Source organism: Ovis canadensis, chromosome 11 (assembly GCF_042477335.2).
Source record: "Ovis canadensis isolate MfBH-ARS-UI-01 breed Bighorn chromosome 11, ARS-UI_OviCan_v2, whole genome shotgun sequence".
Classification (NCBI taxonomy): Eukaryota; Metazoa; Chordata; class Mammalia; order Artiodactyla; family Bovidae; genus Ovis; species Ovis canadensis.
In genome coordinates this window covers 56,957,402-56,976,130 of record NC_091255.1, presented here as the reverse complement: position 1 = coordinate 56,976,130, position 18,729 = coordinate 56,957,402, and the positions used below count along the sequence as shown (strand labels likewise).

The 18,729-nt window shown below is 47.8% G+C and overlaps 1 protein-coding gene across 24 annotated transcripts in view; it reads left to right on the top strand.

Annotated features, from left to right (window-relative positions):
* Window positions 1-18,729, top strand: part of PECAM1 (platelet and endothelial cell adhesion molecule 1) — a 129,939-nt gene that overhangs the window by 36,514 nt on the left and 74,696 nt on the right. For all 24 annotated transcript variants that reach the window (XM_069541776.1, XM_069541777.1, XM_069541774.1 and 21 more), the window contains 2 exons: window positions 9,559-9,852; window positions 17,233-17,538. In XM_069541776.1, the coding sequence (XP_069397877.1) occupies window positions 9,559-9,852; window positions 17,233-17,538 (600 nt within the window). The remainder of the gene's footprint in view (window positions 1-9,558; window positions 9,853-17,232; window positions 17,539-18,729) is intronic.

Sequence of the window (18,729 nt, the reverse complement as noted above, 5' to 3'; positions counted from 1 at the left end):
TGCACTCGGGGTGTTTTAGCTGCGGCGAGCAGAGATTGCTCTCTAGTTGTGGTGCGTGGCGGGCTTCTCATTGTGGTGGCTTCTCTTGTTGTAGCTCACAGGCTCAGTTATTCCTCAGCACGTGGGATCTTCCCAGATCGGGAATCGCACTGCTGTCCCTCGCATTGCAAGGTGGATTCTTAACCACTGGACCACTAGGGAAGCCCTCTACCGTAGCATATCTATTTTTCATATCCCCAATTGTTTTTATTAAAAAATGCTGCTGCTGCTGCTGCTAAGTCACTTCAGTTGTGTCCAACTCTGTGCGACCCCATAGACGGCAGCCCACCAGGCTCCCCCATCCCTGGGATTCTCCAGGCAAGAATACTGGAGTGGGTTGCCATTGCCTTCTCCAATGCCATTGCCTTCTCCAATTAAAAAATGAGCTACAATCAACTTGTTAGAATCATGAAGTCAGAACAGAGTTTCAATTGTCGTTATGACTTCTCTCCTAAATGATCTAAAGCAGATTAGATATCATCTCCCATCTATCCATGAGGCCATGATATCTAACATACCTGTGAATTATCTGCAAAATACCTGTAATGTTTTGTTCTGGGGCAGGGCAAGCGGGTTTTTGCCTGACTTTGAAATCTGGCCTGTTATCCACTTTAGAGCTGATTTTGAATCATTAAGATAAGCAGGTTTTGTTGTGCTTCATCTGGGACTGAGTGAAGTAAGGGACTGGGCGGGGTCTGGGGGCTGAATAGAGGGAGAGCTCACAGAATGAGATGCCCTGGTCAGAGGTCACTTCAGTCGGCAGAGGCAGGGTAACTGGGTTTCTGCTTGGAGATGCCTTATATGTGTGGTGCTGTTTGTTGAGCCCCAGCTTGGAGCGGTCACTCGCGTGGGGAGGGCTCATGAGGCCGATCTGGCAGGTCTCCTGTGATAGCCCAAGTGCTTCGAAGGATGTTTGATCCCCATGGCAACCCACAGAATCAGGATGTCCATTGGCTTCATAATCAGACTAACTGACCGAAGAAATCTCTGTCCCTCAGAGGAACTTGTCCAAAAAGAGCTGGTTAGAACACCGGCAATAGAACCTCCCCTTCTCAAAACCCAATTGTCTGGAGTTTGGAGGCACAGGCTTGACTCAGATCTTTAAAGCTGCTGTTGCTCTATCTCTTGGAGCCTTTTTTTTTTTTGAGGCACTTCAGTACTATTTTTTGTACTATTGTTTGTTTTAAAATTTTGCTTATTTTTGGCTGTGCTGAGTCTTCATTGCTGTTTGGGGGCTTTGTCTAGTTGCAGTGAGCAGGGGTTACTCTCCAGTTGCTGTGCCTGGACTTCTCATTGTGGTGGCTTCTTTGTTGCAAGAGCACGGTCTTTAGGAATTGTGGGTTCTAGAGTGAGCAGGCTTCGGTAGTTGTGGTCATGGGCGTAGTTGCCACAGTCCTCCCAGACCAGGGATCAAACCCATGTCCCCTGCATTGATAGGTGGACTCTCAACCACTGGACCACCAGGGAAGTCCCTCTTTGAGCCTTTTTCTCAGTCTGTAAAATGAATGTGATGAGTCAGTATGAGATGAGATTAAAGAGGTGACTCACCTGCCCAACATTATTAGTAAAATAATGGTTTATCATGGTTCTAGCTCAGGGCTTCCCCAGTGGCTCATCAGTAAAGAATCCGCCTGCAAGGCAGGAGATTCGGGTTTGACCCATGGGTCAGGAAGATCCCCTGGAGAAGGAAATGGCAACCCACTCAAGTATTCTTGCCTGGAAAATCCCATGGACAGAGGAGCCTGGTGGACTACAGTTCTCGGGGTCTCAATGACTCAGTAGCAACAATGATCCTAGTTCACCGTCACCCCCATAGCTCCTCCTCTCTCTATCCACTGCAGCCTTGTGCCTCTGCTTTGGTTCAGACCACACCCTACCTCTGTGACTTCTTCAGCTCTCCGTTCTTCATCCCTATGGAGCCCTGCGTCTTCTGCCCCCTGGGGCATGTACCAAGGTCACAGGATAAAAATCTCTGGAATGACCAAGCCCCATACCAAAATGTCATGTGCATTTTGGAAAAGAATTTCCAGACACGAGGCAGAATGAGATGAGAAGAAAGTTTCTTAGAGTAGGAGATGCTGTTAGAACAGCAGGCTGTCTCAAGGGAGAGACATTTTTGACAACCATTTCTAAGGCTAGTAGCCTGTTTTTATAGCCCCAGGACAGACAATTCCTACTGGAATGGTGGCAGTGAGGTGATTGGTTAGGGTGCTATGTGTGTGTGTTTGTAGCTCAGTCGAGTCCGATTCTTTGCAGTCCTATGGACTGCAGGATGCCAGGCCTCCCTGTCCATCACCAACTCCTGGAGTTTACCCAAACTCATGTCCACTGAGTCAGTGATACCATCCAACCATCTCATCCTCTGTCATCCCCTTCTCCTCCTGCCTTCAATCTTTCCCAGCATCAGGGTCTTTTCAAATGAGTCAGCTCTTTGCATCAGATAGGGTGGGTATTTTACCCAATATTGGGTCAGGGAACGGGCCAGTTTAGATCTGGAGGCTCAAGGCAACAGTTCAGTGGGGCTTGGTCAGTCCCAGAGACTTTTATCCTGTGACCTTGGTACAGGGCTCCCACAGTCCCTGCCTCAGGGGGAAGTCAGTCACTCTTTGCCCAGGTTCCCTAGAGAAAGGTCTTTGTAACTTTGGGGAAGACCTCAGGCTCTCCGACTGCCTCCTCGGGCCTCCATCCTATTTTACATAAGGTGCCTGTGCAGGGTCACCGCTGGGTGATGGCAGAGCCAGGTGGGGGGCCTGGGACTCAGGTCTACCATTCCTTAGACCACCCAGGACCATGTGCGTGACCTGCCAGCCTGCTCCAGGATTGAGGTGCTTGGTCAGCCCTGGCCCTTCCTCTCCGTTCACCTCAGGCCCCCACCCAACCCTAGCTGGCCAGTCTCAGGAGATGACCTCAGCTCCCTCTTCACCTAGAACACAAGGCTGTCTGGAGGGAACTCCCTCCACTTCCCGCCCTGCCCCGGCTTCAGGCTTATCTGCCTCCCCACCCGTCCTCCCAGCTTCCCTCCTGGCTTCAGAGGCCATGTCTACCCTGCAGCTGGGTAGGGCCAGCTGGTCTACCTGGGCTCTGAGCCCATCGCTGGCATCACCCCCTCCCCCAGAATCTCATGCTGTCACTGACTGATCCCCCTACCCCACTTTTAGTAGCTACCCCTGCCTTTGTGGCTCTTTCAGTCTACAAATGTGATTAGTAACACTTTATTTTAGGAAAAAGAAAAATCACAGACAACTCCCCCATTTATCTTCTGTCCCCCTATCTATCTACTCCCTTCCTCAGTCAAACTTCTCTGAAGCCTTGTTTCTTTAATTTAATTATTTATTTCTTTATTTCTTTATTTTGGGGCTGCTTGGTATTCGGAATCTTAGTTCCCTGACTGGGCGATTGAACCCATGCCCTCTGCAGTGGAAGCACGGAGTGTTAACCACTGGACCATCAGGGAAATCCTATGAAGCCTGGTTTCTAATCACTTCTCTGCTTCCTCACCTCTCAGTTGACCCTACCAGGCAGGTCTGGCTTTGGACCCTACACCTCCTGAATCCTCGCTAAGAGGAGATGCCAAATAGCATGAACACGTCCAGACCTTAGCCTTCAGGACCCCAGTGTTTGCACAAAGCCTCTTTCTTTGGCCTTGTAAACCCTCTGCCCTGGTGTTCTCCCACCTTTCTGATACAGGGACTTGGACTTTTTCCCTAGGGAGACTTGGACTTTCCCAGAGTCTGATTCTCGCTGAAGCTCATCTCCTCCTCCCTCCCCAACACACACCTCCACATGCCCACCCTCCAGTTCCACTCCAGCTCTGGCTGTTCCACTGATGGTCAGGCTTCCTCCAGGGCCATGGCTGACGTTTCCTCCTAGTCATCCCCCAGGGTCCCTCACACCAGCTGCAGCACCAGGACTTTGTCCCGCCCTTCTCTTTCTCTGGCCTTGTCTCCTTTAGTCCGCTGCACCTCTATCCTCCCCCCGCCCACCCCCCCCCAGGTACCTAATCCAGGAACCTTATCTTCCACCCTTTACCTCAATCCCCATGGCCAATCAAACAGGTCAAATACATGTAACAAATATTATTATTATTTTATACTTTTTTGGCTGCACTGCATGGCATGTAGGATCTTAGTTCCCTCACCAGGGATGGAACCCATGCCCTTGCCGTACGCTCATAATGTTGTACAAACATCACCACTGTCTAGCTCCAGAACGTTTTCTTCACCCTCAAAAAAGCAAAGTCCTTCTGCATCCAGTAAACATTTCTCAAGCCCATCCCTGCCCCTCAGCCCACTGTGTCTGCCCGAGCTCAGGCCACATCAGCTTTCACCTGAACCTTCATGCACGTAGTTACAGCCTCGCCTTCCAGCCCACAGTGATCTTTCTAAAGTTCCTGTCATCCTCTTAACCTCCACCCCTCCCAAGACCCTGAGGACAGGGCTCAGCGGGTCAGCTTGGTGGACAAGGCCCTCTGTTCTGGCCCCTCCTACCCATCCCCACTCTCCGGTTCCTATAACCACCTGTGCCCGGAATTCATTGATTTCTCCCGCCCCTGTGCTCTGGTACATGCTGTTCTCCTGCCCCGAGTCTCCCACCCATCCCTTCTGTCCTGGTCCAAGGCTCAGTTCCGGTGTCAGTTCCTTCAGACTTGCCTTGGCCTCTCCTGGGCACCCCTTCCTCCTGGCCTTACAACACTTAGTCCTGCTGTCTGGGTCCCCACCAGCCTGCACGTCTAGGACAACAGGGCTGCTTTCTCATTCACCTTGTGATCCCAGCACCTGGCACCAGGTGCTCAGGAAATGTTTTCCTGAAAGGAACTTGAACTGAACTTGGAGGTGCCTGAGATTCAGGGGAGCTGGGTCAGCACACTCCATGCTGAGCTTCGCGGGTCACCAGGGCCTCCGTGTTTTGTGGCTCCCTGTATTTTCCTGATAGTGGTGGATGGTCCCTCCTTCTCTACCACCCGCCCCCAGCCACCCACTTCTTTCTGAGTCATTTCCAGGTGGAGGGCTGAGGAGCTGCCTGAGTCGCGATGCCTCATCTTCCCCAGAGAATCAGTATCCGCTGACTACTGGCCCGAGGTGGCGGGAAGCAGGGCCCTTTGTTTTAGGGTGTGGGGCCTTGGCGCCGTGGTCCCCCGGTGTCTCATCTGAGCTGTGGTGATTCTCTTCCTTTGGATCTTCTCCATCTGCCTTCATCTCTCCAGGTTAAAAAAAAATCTGTCTTCTTTGAGCTTCCCTGGTGGCTCAGATGGTAAAGAATCTGCCTGCGATGCGGGAAACCCTGGTCAATCCTGGGGTCAGGAAGATCCCCTGGAGAAGGAAGTGGCAACCCTTTCAAGTATTCTTGCCTGGGAAATCCCATGGACAGAGCAGCCTGGAGGGCTACAGTCCATGGGGTTGCAAAGAGTTGGACATGACTGAGCAACTAACAATTCACTTCTCAACCGTGTCCTTTTCATTACAGTTCTGAACCTTTGGTGTCCTCTCTCCAGAAAGACACACACTTACATATAATTGGAGGTGGTTCATGGGTCCCCTAACACCTCTCTGTGAACCTCAGGGAGGCCTGGGTTGTAGCAATCACTCTGTTGTATAAATAATGAGCCCTACACACAGTAATCTAGTTTGGCTGCTCCTGGAAAGTTTATTCACAAAGAGGATATTATTTTCCGTATTATCTTAATGATCGCATCCCTGGAGGCTCAGCTGTAAAGAATCCGCCTGCCAATGCAGAAGATACAGGAGATTCAGGTTCGATCCCTGGGTCAGGAAGGTCCCCTGGAGAGGGAAATGGCAACCCACTCCAATATTCTTGCCTGGGAAATCCCACGGACAGGGGAGACTGGTGGGCTGCCGTCCAAAGAGTTGCAAAGACTTGGACACGACTGAGAGAGTGAGCACACACGTGTCTTAAGAATCAGGTTTTTTTGAGATTTTTGAGATTTTTGAAGGTTGTGTGGTGTATTTGTCCTTAACAAATCATCCCCAGACTCAGTGGTTTAAGATAATTTATCATCTCACGCAGTTTCTGAGGGGCAGGAGTCTGGGAATGGCTTAGTTGGGTGGTGCCGACTCAGGGTTTGTCTGGAAGTTGCAGGTAAAATATTGGTCGGGGTTATGGTTTACCTGAGGGCTTGTCGGATGCTGTGGATTCTGCCTTTAAGCCCACTCATGAGGCCATTCCTCACCATGTGGGTCTCTGCAGAGGGAGGCTCATGACATGGCAGCTGGCTTTGCGCAGAGTGAGTGATCCCAGAAGAGGAGGGGGTACCCAAGAGGAAAAATGCAATTACAAGCTAATCTCAAAAGTGACCTACTAGCACTTTTGCAATATTGTTGTTCCTGAGACCAACCCTGGCCCGATGTGGGAGGAGACCACTGGCTGGTGTGACAGTAGAAGGCAGGGCTCGCTGGGGGGCCCTCTTGAAGACTGGAAACCGGAAGGGTGTTGGTGGAGGTGGTGGTCACGGTGATAAAACCGAGGCTGCTGGCCTGTTGCATCAAGTCAATGAGCTGGGATTCATATCTTGATACATTTTATAAATGCTTCCCCTTCTTCTGTCCTGCCTTCCCTTCTTCTTTGTCTGCTCCCGCTGGCTGGCTGTGGAAATGTGAGATCCCTAGCAGCGAATCAGCTGAGTTAATTTATTAAGCAGATGTGTGTTAGGTTTGCTTAGAAAAACAAGGTGGCGGAAGCGCCTTACGTTAGTGAACATCCTCCTCTTGAAAAACCAACTATCCGATGCTTTAGCCGAGTTTGCTGTTAACTGGTTAGACAGTGGTAGAGCGCCCTAGGGCTGGTCAGAAACTGCCAGTCCCACCCTTCTCTGAGCCCCCAGCATTGGGTGCAGTGCCTGGCACAGAGACAGCCCCTCCAGTATCTGCTGAATGAGTGATGCTAAGGAAATGGGAAGGAGATGTCAATCAGGGGCCAGGCACTGGGCAAAGTGGACCTGCCCCTTCAGTGCTCTCAGCCACCTTGGTTTGGTCATTATTGTTTGAGATCAAAATACCAGGGAAGGCAAGTATTAGTGTTCCCTCTTTATAGGAGGAGAGGTGGTATCCTGGAAGGGTTAGATAACTCCCAGTGACACCCAGCTAATGGCTGTGGGACCAGGGGTTTGGACCAGGTGTGTCCGACTCTGCTTTCTTCCTGGTCCCAGTTCTGTGCCCCAGTGTATCAGGCACGGGTGTGCATTTCATTCAGATGATGACAGTAAAGTAGCCCAAACCAGAGGGGTAACTAACACCAGGAGTCTGGGGAAGTTGTTGTAAGTCACCTTAGAAATTTAAGAATATATATTTTTAATTATTTATTTGGCTATGCTGGGTCTTCATTGCTGCGAGGGGTTTTCTCTAGTTGTGGTGAATGGGGGCTACTCTTTATTGCGGTAGCTTCTCTCATTGAAACGCACGGGCTCTAGGGCACACAGGCTCGGTAGTTGCAGCTCCCGGGCTCTGAAGCTCAGGCTCGGCAGTTGTGGCCCATGGGTTTGGTTGCTTCATCACATGTGGGATCTTCCCGGATCCAGATCAGGTATCGAACCTATGTTTCCTGCTTTGTTAGGGGGACTCTTTACCACTGAGCCACGAGGGAAACCCTGTTTTGTTTTGTTTTGTTTTTCCCCTGAAAAAAATTTGCTAGAAATATGACTACAAGGAAGAGCTTTAGAGAGCCCAAGACTCAACAGCTGGTTTTATACCTGTGACTGACAGAATCTAGTTGACATTTCGAAAGCGCTTTGTGCCAGGAACTGTGCTCCAAGGACTTAAACTGTTTCTCTTTTACGCTTGCTGTTATCATGTCCATTGCGACTTCCCTGCTGGCTCAGTGGTAGAGAATCTGCCTGCCAAGTAGGAGACTCAGGCTCAATCCCTGGGTCAGAAAGATCCCCTGGAGAAGGAAGCAGCAACCCACTCCAGTATTCTCGTCTGGGAAATCCTATGGACAGAAGAGCCTGTCAGGCTACAGTCCATGGGATTGCAAGAGTCGGATATGACTTAAGCCACTAAACAACAATGTCCATTGTATGGATAAGCAAACTGAGGCTCAGAGAAGCTCAGTAACTTATCTAAAGACACACAGGTTGTGTGCAGAGATGGGATTTGGTCCAGGAAGTCTGACTCTGCACTCATCCCCTGCTCTCTACTATCTCCTGATAGAATCACTGCACTAACCATCATCACTTAAAGTGAAGGAGAAGGTACTGAAGGAGTAGGGAGACTTATCCGTCCTTACCTGGGAAGGGAATGTATTAATTGATGGGAAAATAACACGGTTAAAAGAAACTTCTGTTCTGAGAGCTCACCCAATAAGCTCCTCAGACCAGGACCTGCAAGACGAAAAAAGGGAGTTTTGAAGATTAATGGTGTAAGAAATGCATCTAAACAATCACCTTGTTTCATCTCGTGACTAATCAGATGCCATTTTTTTGTTAAGATGCTCAGAAATAAAGGCACAAGGATGGACTGTTCTATTCAGTTAAAACCTGGGACATGTTAAAGTTAAATTTTAAGTTGTTCAAAAAAGATTTGATGTTATGAAAAGAGAGAGAAAGAAAGACAATTTTTTTGTTTTTTTGCCAGTATCTCTGGCTAGCTACCTGGCTATACCTTTTGCTGTCTGTAAAATGATTTGGGACCACTTATAAAAATTATGTATATTACTGTTCAATAGGATAAAATAAGGACATCAGAGTGAGAAGAAAATTAAGGCAGTCAAATAAAACCATGACTCTTTCAGCACAGAAAAATGCATCCCAAAGGTTGCTAGAGGTAAAATTGGGGGCTTGTACTTCTTAGCAGTCAAAGTGAAAGAGGGAAGCAAGATCCGTGAGAAAATGTGGTTTCAAGTTGTCACTCATCTGGTGAGGCTTCTGACTTCATCAGCTAGAAAACATCAGCTGAGACTGTGCTAATTTGGTTAGGCTAGGGTGGGGGATGGAGGGGATGGAAGGGTTGGGGGTGGGGTGGAGGGGTTGCGGGGGAGGGTGGTGGAGCATTTCCTGTGTGTCGTCATTGATTTCAGAACAGTGGTAGCCATCACTTATCCCACAATTACTGTGTGCCAGGCACTGCACTGGGTACTTTCTACTCTTCTGTCTTACAACAACCTACTATGTATGTATTATAACCTCATTTTAGAGATGAGGAAGTTGAATTCAGAGAGGTTAATCAGCCAAGGTCACACAGTAAGTGTAACCCGAGACATGAGCGTTCCTCTGCCCCAGTCCTAGGCTCTCTCCAGGGCCACGATGCGGCGGCTCACTGGCTGCACTCATCTCCTGGACGTGTTTTAGTTGTCACACTCTGAAGCCTGCCACCTTGTCACGGTGGGAATATGAGCCACTTAGTACCAACTGCCCTGTGCTTGACCCACCACGCATAGTCATCACCCGCTTGGGACCCCTGGACGCTCTGTTGTGCAGGAGGTGATGATACCCATCTGATGATGATGATGGTGGTGTTGTTCCTGAGATAACACATGGGTGGTTCTGCTCTCCTTCCCCTCGGCCCTTAGCCTTCACCATCAACAGCATCCACATGCAGATCCTGCCGCAAAACACGGTGCAAAACGGGGAGAACCTGACCCTGCAGTGCCTCGTGGATGTCAGCACCACCTCGCCGGTCCAGCCCCTGCACCAGGTGCTGTTCTACAAGGATGATGTGCTGCTTCGCAACGTCTCCTCCAGGACAAACAGAGAGAGTTATTTGATTCCCCACGTCCGGGTCTGTGACTCAGGGAGATACAAATGCACCGTGAAACTGAACAACAAGGAAAAAGCGACACCAGAGTATGAGGTGTGGGTGAAAGGTGAGAGCCTGCAAAAGAAACACGGTTTGGGAGGGTGAATCATGATCACATGCTGTAGCTTGAAGAGGGACTGAATGAGTCACGACACGCTGGACCTCCCTGCCGATCCACTGCCCTTCTCACTGGTGTGCTTGATGTTTTCCCAACCTGGACAAGTGGCAGTAGACATGCTCCTGATACACCAGGCTTTTCCTAACCTCCTTGCCTTTGCAAGGGCTTCCCATGTGGCTCAGCTGGTAAAGAATCCGCCTGCAATGCAGGAGACCTGGGTTCAATCCCTGGGTTGGGAAGATCTGCTGGAGAAGGGAACGGCTACCTACTCCAGTATTCTGGCCTAGAGAATTCCATGGGCTGTATAGTCCATGGGGTCACAAAGAGTGAGTGACTTTCGCTTCACTTCACTTGCCTTTGCACATGCTATCTGCTCTCCCTAGAACTCCCTCTTCATCTCCTCTCCTCATGAATTCTCTCTCCTTGAACACTCAACTCAGTGATCGCTTCTCTGACACTTTTCTCAAACAAAATTGATCTCCCCCAGGGTCCTGGTCCTTATAGCTCTTGTCCCTCTCTGCATTCAGTGGTATTTGTATAAAGGTCAGGACTCTTGGGTTTGACACTGGATTCTTCAGTTGCTCTGCTTAGTTTCGGTCTGGACAAGTCCCTTACCTTCTCTACACTTTAAAATTCTCATCAGTGAAATGAATAATACTACCTCAGGGAGTTACTGAGAGGATTAAAAGATTCTGTGTTGGTAAAGATGGTGCAATTTCCAGCACATAATGAGTCTCCAATAAGTTACAATTACTATTTCACTCAATAATGCAACTTTCTCACACATCTGGTTGCTCTCCAGACTGTGAGATCCTGAGGAAAGAGGTGATGTTTAGTCTTTTTTTTTTTTTTAATATATCTCAAAAAAATCTGGCTCATAATAGGCACTCAATAAATGACTGTGGAATAAACCCAGTTGAAAAGAGCAAGTAGAAATAGAGATGGAGAAACAAGAAAAATGTATCATTGGGGGAAATTTGGGTCACACGGTTCCATCCATCCATTTTTTCATTGGTTTACTCTCTCAAGAAGCATGTCTCAAGGTTGCAGATCAGGAAGAAAAAAAAAAAAGGTGCTAGACATGAAAATGCATCAGGCATATCCTAGCTCTGGATGCAATTACAGTCCTGGAAGGAAGAGATATATTTAACAAATCGCTGCAGTCCAACAGTCATTTGATCTGACTGCCTTGGGAGCACAGCGGTGAGAAGAAACAATTCGGCCTAGAGGAGTTAGGGACGGCCTCCCAGAAAATGGACACCGGGTTCAGATACAAAAGATCACGTAGGGATTATCTTGATGGCCAAATGGTGCCAAGGACAGAGAAAAGGGATATAGCATAAGAGTGAAAGTGCAGAGGCTGAGAAAGAAGTTGCTCTCCCAGCAGAGTGCCCCTGGATCAACTTCCCTAACCTCTGTAGGCAAGTTTTCATTTCCTGTCTCTAAAGTCGAGATCACTGGGTATCTCTGCATACCCTTGAATGTCGAGATCACTGGGTATCTCTGCATACCCTTGAATGTCGAGATCACTGGGTATCTCTGCATACCCTTGAATGTTGTTTGTTTTGAGGATTAAATGGGGAGCCGAGGAAGTGATCCAGTTTTGGATGAATGAATGGCCCACCATGTACTAGGTGCTTGGCCAGACCATCCTTAGAAAGAAATGATCCTTTCAGCAAGCAGGAAGCAGGAAGAACCAGTGGGCAAGTGTTTGGCGGCATTTTCCTCTCAGAAGTATACGACCTCTGACCACCTTCCCGTCAGGGTTTGAGGCTCACACGGGAGGACATGACTATGTCACCCTCCAGGCCGGTTCATCCTCTGGACACCCTGGGTGTCCCGTGGACCATAGTGGCATGGCTGGCCGGATATCCCTCTGTATCACCAGGGGCCACAGACACAGAGAAGCAGAGCAGCACTTCAGCACCTCCACTGGGGACAGGGGAGGAGCCAACGGGTCCCCATGTTCACAGTAGTGATGAGGAAAGAGTGGCAGGCCAAGACTTTGGGAAATAGATGTTGAAAAGAAATGTGCCAGAAACTTGGGATGATTTAACGGACACAGTTTGTGGATTCAGCCCCGTTCTTCCTGGACAGCTGCTGCCATAACTGTCATTTTTGCATCACTGAGCTCACTTCTGTGATCAGAACAGTCATTCATACCACTGTTACTTCCAGTGATAAGAACTACCACTTACTCAGGCCCTCATAAGACAAGATAAACGGTTCTGAGCATGTCACATGCATTTCATTTTACTCCTGCAACGGCACCGAGAGATCAGCCTGGTTCCTCCTGTGTACAAGTGTCGACGTTGGAGCTCAGAGAGGTTGGTTGGTCTGGTCACATCAAACACAGAGCCAGAGTCAGAACCTAGATCTATCTGACTCTGCAGTTGGCCTCTCTAACTCTTTTTTATGATAGGAGGTCTTTGAGGCAGAGAAAAGACAGTCCATTCATTCATTAACCGTTTATCAAGTGCCCATTCTGATGAAGACCCAACAATGAGTATAACATGCTCCCATCCCTTGATCCCTTCTCCTGGGGAATCTCGTGTAGGGGCAGGGGAGCACCTTCACCAGAAGTGACAGCAGAGGTGGAGCACATGCAGCTCTCCTCCCCAAGAGGACAGCTCTCTATTTCTCCCTTTTTTAAAAAAAATTTTATTTTTATTAATTTTTTTTTAAAACACCAAAAGCATTTTGTATTTGTGGTATAGCCGATTAACAAGGTTGTGATAGTTTTAGGTGAACAGCGAAGGGATTCAGACATACGTATACATGTATCCATTGTTTATCTCTGACCTGGGTGGGTCAAGGAAAAAGATTCATGAGTGATGCGGGCAGGTGGCACATTCAGGAAGAGGCAGATTTAGGATACGAGCAAGTCTGTCTGACTCCAAGATGGAGTCGATAGCCCTTGGACCCAGGGGCCTGGACAGGACAGCTCATCTCAGCCAGACTCTCCCAGCTCCCTCTAATCCAACCCTGGCTCACCACCTGCTGTATTTTCCCCTCCAGCCCTTCCTCTGCTCTAGACAGCCCTCTTGAAAAGCCACTCATATCCCTTGGCACAAGCAGATCCCAAGGCCCTGGAATGCCTGTCCTTGGCCCCCATCTCACTTCATCTGTCCAGGTAACCTCCTTCCTCCAAGAATCCTCTCAGGTGCTTTTCTTTTCTAGGATCTTCTTGACTCCTCAGGCAAAGAGGGACTCCTCCTTTCCTGACTGCTCCCTCGGTTACTGTCTCTGTGAGGCACTCTAATTCCTAGTTATTTTCAGCTTTCCTTTTTAAACTGAGGCCACGCCTGCCTCCTCTCCCTGCACCACCCCCTGCCTCTGGCTGTAAAGTCACACAGACCTGGGGGTGAGTTTCAGTTGCTCTGGGGCTTGAAGGCTCTAAGCTTCTGGGTGAGCCTTGAACCTCTCGGAGTGTCACCTTAGTCATCTGTAAAATGGACATAATTTTCTCTTTCCTGCAGAGATTTACTATGAGAATTACAAAAGGGAGTCACGGATAGAAAGTTAATCCCAGCTTGTTGTTGGCGTTCAATATATTGTAACAACCACCACGGTAATACTGATGAATACAGGCAGTCTTTGTTTTGTTCTTAACTATGTTGGTTGAGATGACTTGACTTCCCAGTGGAATTATAAACTTTGAAAGCATCAACCACATCTTAGACATCAGTTCAGTTCAGTTGCTCAGTCGTGTCCGACTCTGCGACCCAATGAATCACAGCACGCCAGGCCTCCCTGTCCATCACCAACTCCCGGAGTTCACTCAGACTCACGTCCATCGAGTCAGTGACGCCATCCACCCATCTCATCCTCTGTCGTCCCCTTCTCCTCCTGCCCCCAATCCCTCCCAGCACCAGGGTCTTTTCCAATGAGTCAACTCTTCGCATGAGGTGGCCAAAGTACTGGAGTTTCAGCTTTAGCATCAGTCCTTCCAAAGAAATCCCAGGGCTGGTCTCCTTCAGAATGGACTGATTGGATCTCCTTGTAGTCCAAGGGACTCTCAAGAGTCTTCTCCAACACCACAGTTCAAACGCATCAATTCTTCGGCGCTCAGCCTTCTTCACAGTCCAACTCTCACATCCATACATGACCACAGGAAAAACCATAGCCTTGACTAGACGGACCTTTGTTGGCAAAGTAATGTCTCTGCTTTTCAATATGCTATCTAGGTAGGTCATAACTTTTCTTCCAAGGAGTGAGCGTCTTTTAATTTCATGGCTGCAGTCACCATCTGCAGTGATCTTGGAGCCCCTCGAAAATAAAATCTGACGCTGTTTCCACTGTTTCCCCATCTATTTCCCATGAAGTGGTGGGACCAGATGCCATGATCTTCGTTTTCTGAATGTTGAATGTTTTCTGAATGTTTAAGCCAACTTTTTCACTCTCCACTTTCACTTTCATCAAGAGGCTTTTCAGTTCCTCTTCACTTTCTGCCATAAGGGTGGTGTCATCTGCATACCTGAGGTTATTGATATTTCTCCCGGCAATCTTGATTCCAGCTTGTGCTTCTTCCAGCCCAGCATTTCTCATGATGTACTCTCCATATAAGTTAAATAAGCAGGGTGACAATATACAGCCTTGATGTACTCCTTTTCTGATTTGGAATCAGTCTGTTGTTCCATGTCCAGTTCTAACCGTTGCTTCCTGACCTGCATATAGGTTTCTCAAGAGGCAGGTCAAGTGGTCTGGTATTCCCATCTCTTTCAGAATTTTCCACAGTTTCTTGTGAGCCACACAGTCAAAGGCTTTGGCATAGTCCATAAAGCAGAAATAGATGTTTTTCTGGAACTCTCTTGCTTCTTCCACGATCCAGCAGATGTTGGCAATTTGGTCTCTGGTTCCTCTGCCTTTTCTAAAACCAGCTTGAACATCTGGAAGCTCACGGTTCATGCATTGCTAAAGCCTGGCTTAGAGAATTTTGAGCATTACTTTACTAGTGTGTGAGATGAGTGCAATTGTGTGGTAGTTTGAGCATTCTTTGGCATTGCCTTTCTTTGGGGTTGAAATGAAAACTGCCCTTTTCCAGTCCTGCGGTCACTGCTGAGTTTTCCAAATTTACTGGCATATTGAGTGCAGCACTTTCACAACATCATCTTTCAGGATTTGAAATAGCTCCACTGGAATTCCATGACCTCCACTAGCTTTGTTCCTAGTGATGCTTTTCAAGGCCCACTTGACTTCACATTCCAGGATGTCTGGCTCTAGATTAGTGATCACATCATCACGATTATCTGGGTCGTGAAGACTTTTTTTGTGCAGTTCTGTGTATTCTTGCCACCTCTTCTTAATATCTTCTGCTTCTGTTAGGTCCATACCGTTTCTGTCCTTTATCGAGCCCATCTTTGCAGGAAATGTTCCCTTGGTACCTCTAATTTTCTTGAAGAGAAAGTCTTTCCCATTCTTTTGTTTTCCTCTATTTCTTTGCATCAATCTCTGAGGAAGGCTTTCTTGTCTCTTCTTGCTATTCTTTGGAACTCTGCATTCAGATGCTTATATCTTTCCCTTTCTCCTTTGCTTTTCACTTCTCTTCTTTTCACAGCTATTAGTAAGGCCTCCCCAGACAGCCATTTTGCTTTTTTGCATTTCTTTTCCACGGGGATGGTCTTGACCCCTGTCTCCCGTACAATGTCATGAACCTCATTCCATAGTTCATCAGGCACTCTATCTATCAGATCTAGTCCCTTAAATCTATTTCTCACTTCCACTGTATAATCAAAAGGGATTTGATTTAGGTCATACCTGAATGGTCTAGTGGTTTTCCCTACTTTCTTCAATTTAAGTCTGAATCTGGCGATAAGGAGTTCATGATCTGAGCCACAGTCAGCTCCTGGTCTTGTTTTTGTTGACTGGGTAGAGCTTCTCCATCTTTGGCTGCAAAGAAAATAATCAATCTCATTTCGGTGTTGACCATCTGGTGATGTCCATGTGTAGAGTCTTCTCTTGTGTTGTTGGAAGAGGGTGTTTGCTATGACCAGTGCATTTTCTTGGCAAAGCTCTATTAGTCTTTGCCCTGCTTCATTCCATATTCCAAGGCCAGATTTGCCTGTCACTCCAGGTGTTTCTTGACTTCCTACTTTTGCATTCCAGTCCCCTATAATGAAAAGGACATCTTTTTTAGGTGTTAGTTCTAAAAGGTCTTTTAGATCTTTATAGAACCGTTCAACTTCAGCTTCTTCAGCGTTCCTGGTTGCAGCATAGACTTGGATTACTGTGATATTGAATGGTTTGCCTTGGAAATGAACAGAGATCATTCTGTCGTTTTTGAGATTGCATCCAAGTACTGCATTTCGGACTCTTTTGTTGACCATGATGGCTACTCCATTTCTTCTGAGGGGTTCCTGCCCACAGTAGTAGATGTAATGGTCATCTGAGTTAAATTCACCTATTCCAGTCCATTTTAGTTCACTGATTCCTAGAATGTCGACATTCACTCTTGCCATCTCTTGTTTGACCACTTCCAATTTGCCTTGTTTCATGGACCTGACATTCCAGGTTCCTATGCAATATTGCTCTTTACAGCATCAGACCTTGCTTCTATCACCAGTCACATCCACAACTGGGTATTGTTTTTGCTTTGGCTCCATCCCTTCATTCTTTCTGGAGTTATTTCTCCACTGATCTCCAGTAGCATATTGGGCACCTACTGACCTGGGGAGTTCCTCTTTCGGTATCCTATCATTTTGCCTTTTCATACTGTTCATGGGGTTCTCAAGGTAAGAATACTGAAGTGGCTTGCCATTCCCTTCTCCAGTGGACCACATTCTGTCAGACCTCTCCACCATGACCCGCCCGTCTTGGGTGGCCCCATGGGCATGGCTTAGTTTCATTGAGTTAGACAAGGCTGTGGTCCTAATGTATTTAGATTAACTAGTTTTCTGTGAGTATGGTTTCAGTGTGTCTGCCCTCTGATGCCCTCTTGCAACACCTACTGTCTTACTTGGGTTTCTCTTACCTTGGACGTGGGGTATCTCTTCACGGCTGCTCCAGCAAAGTGCAGCTGCTGCTCCTTACCTTGGACAAGGGGTATCTCCTCACTGCCGCCCCTCCTGACCTTTACTGTGGAATAGCTCCTCTAGGCCCTCCTGTGCTGGCTAGGCCACCGCTCCTTGGACTATCTTAGACATAGTCTACATATTTTTCCAAAGAACCTGGTATGGTGTTCAGCACATACATACTCAATAATTACCTGGTAGGTAACACTGAGGTTCTGGGAACAAAAGAACCATCAGATGGGTCAACCCCAGTGACTGGGCTGATGGGTGGCTTGGCCGCTGGAGCAAACATACTAACGAACTTTCTCTTCCCCCGAAGGAGTGTCTGATCCCAGGGTGACGCTGGACAAGAAGGAGGTGATAGAAGGTGGAGTCGTGGTAGTCAACTGTTCTGTCCCAGAGGAAAAGGCTCCTGTACATTTCACAATAGAAAAATTTGAACTAAATATAAGGAGTGCCAAGAAAAAAAGAGAAAAAACCTCTCAGAACCAGAATTTTGTGACGCTGGAATTCACAGTTGAGGAGCAAGACCGTGCCATATTTTTCCAATGTCAAGCGAAGATCTTTTCCGGGTCCAACGTGGAGTCCTCCAGACCCATGAGGAGTGAACTGGTCACTGTGCGGGGTCAGAGTCCTACTCTCCTTTCTATCATTCTTCCTGGTTTGCTGATTTGGTCTGGGGAGAAAGCCCAGAATTGGAAAGGGGCTTAGGCCTTTGCTGCTCAAGACTGTTCTTTGTTTATTATTATTATTTCGTATTGGAGTATAGGTGATTAACAAGTGTTGTGATAGTTTCAGGGGAACAGCGAAGGGACTCAGCCATACATACACATGTATCCATTCTCCCCCAAACTCCCTTCTGGTCCACAAAACACAGCAGAGTTCCATGTGCTATATGGTAGGTCCTTGTTGGTTATCCATTTTAAATATAGCAGTGTGTACATGTCCATCCCAGACTCCCTAACGATCCCTTCCCCTCATCCTTCCCCACCCCTCCTGCAACATTCTCTAAGTCTTTGAGTCTGTTCCTGTTTTGTAAATAAGTTCATTTGTGTTTCTTTTTAGAATCCACATACAGGAGACATCATACCATATTTCTCCTTCTCTGTCAAGACTGTTCTTAATCACTTTATATTTTTCAAACTTTCTGTCTGTGACCCCGTTTAACTATATACACTTATATATTTCCAAACAATTCTTAACCTTCATACATGATGTATTTTGTTATTGTTCTTTCTACTCTATTTCCATTTCTTAAAGCACTGGCTGAGACTCACTGAAACGACATCTTGTGTGACCTGCAGCTTGGGAACCGTGACTTTAAACCATGAGGATCAGACATCAGGAAGTGGGGTCTGGAGGGGATTCAGAGGGAAGGAGGGGCAGGTCCTCAGCTTTTGCCTCCTGCATTTGACAAGGGATTTCCCCCTTCTACCCATCCTTCCATCACTGAGACATTGGACTAGTAGGAAACAGATGAGGTGGCCTGAGAAGTGCTCTCAGGACAGAAAGGCTACAGCAGAGGGGAGCCAGGGTCTGAGTGTCCAGGACAGAGAGCTCAGAGCTCCAGGTCAGACACCCAGCAGCTCCCCGTGACCTGAGAGGGGAGCATGCGTGAAGCAGGAAGAAGGCAGGGGAAGGAACAGTTTACCGCAGAAAGCCTCAAGTGTATTCAGGATCAGAGCCCTACAGCTTGTTAAGTGACCCTCAGGGGACTTCCCTGGTGGTCCAATGTTGGGAATCTGCTCGTCCAATGCAGGGAACAGGGGTTCGATCCCTGGTCAGGGAACTAAGATCCTGCATGCTGTGTGGTGTG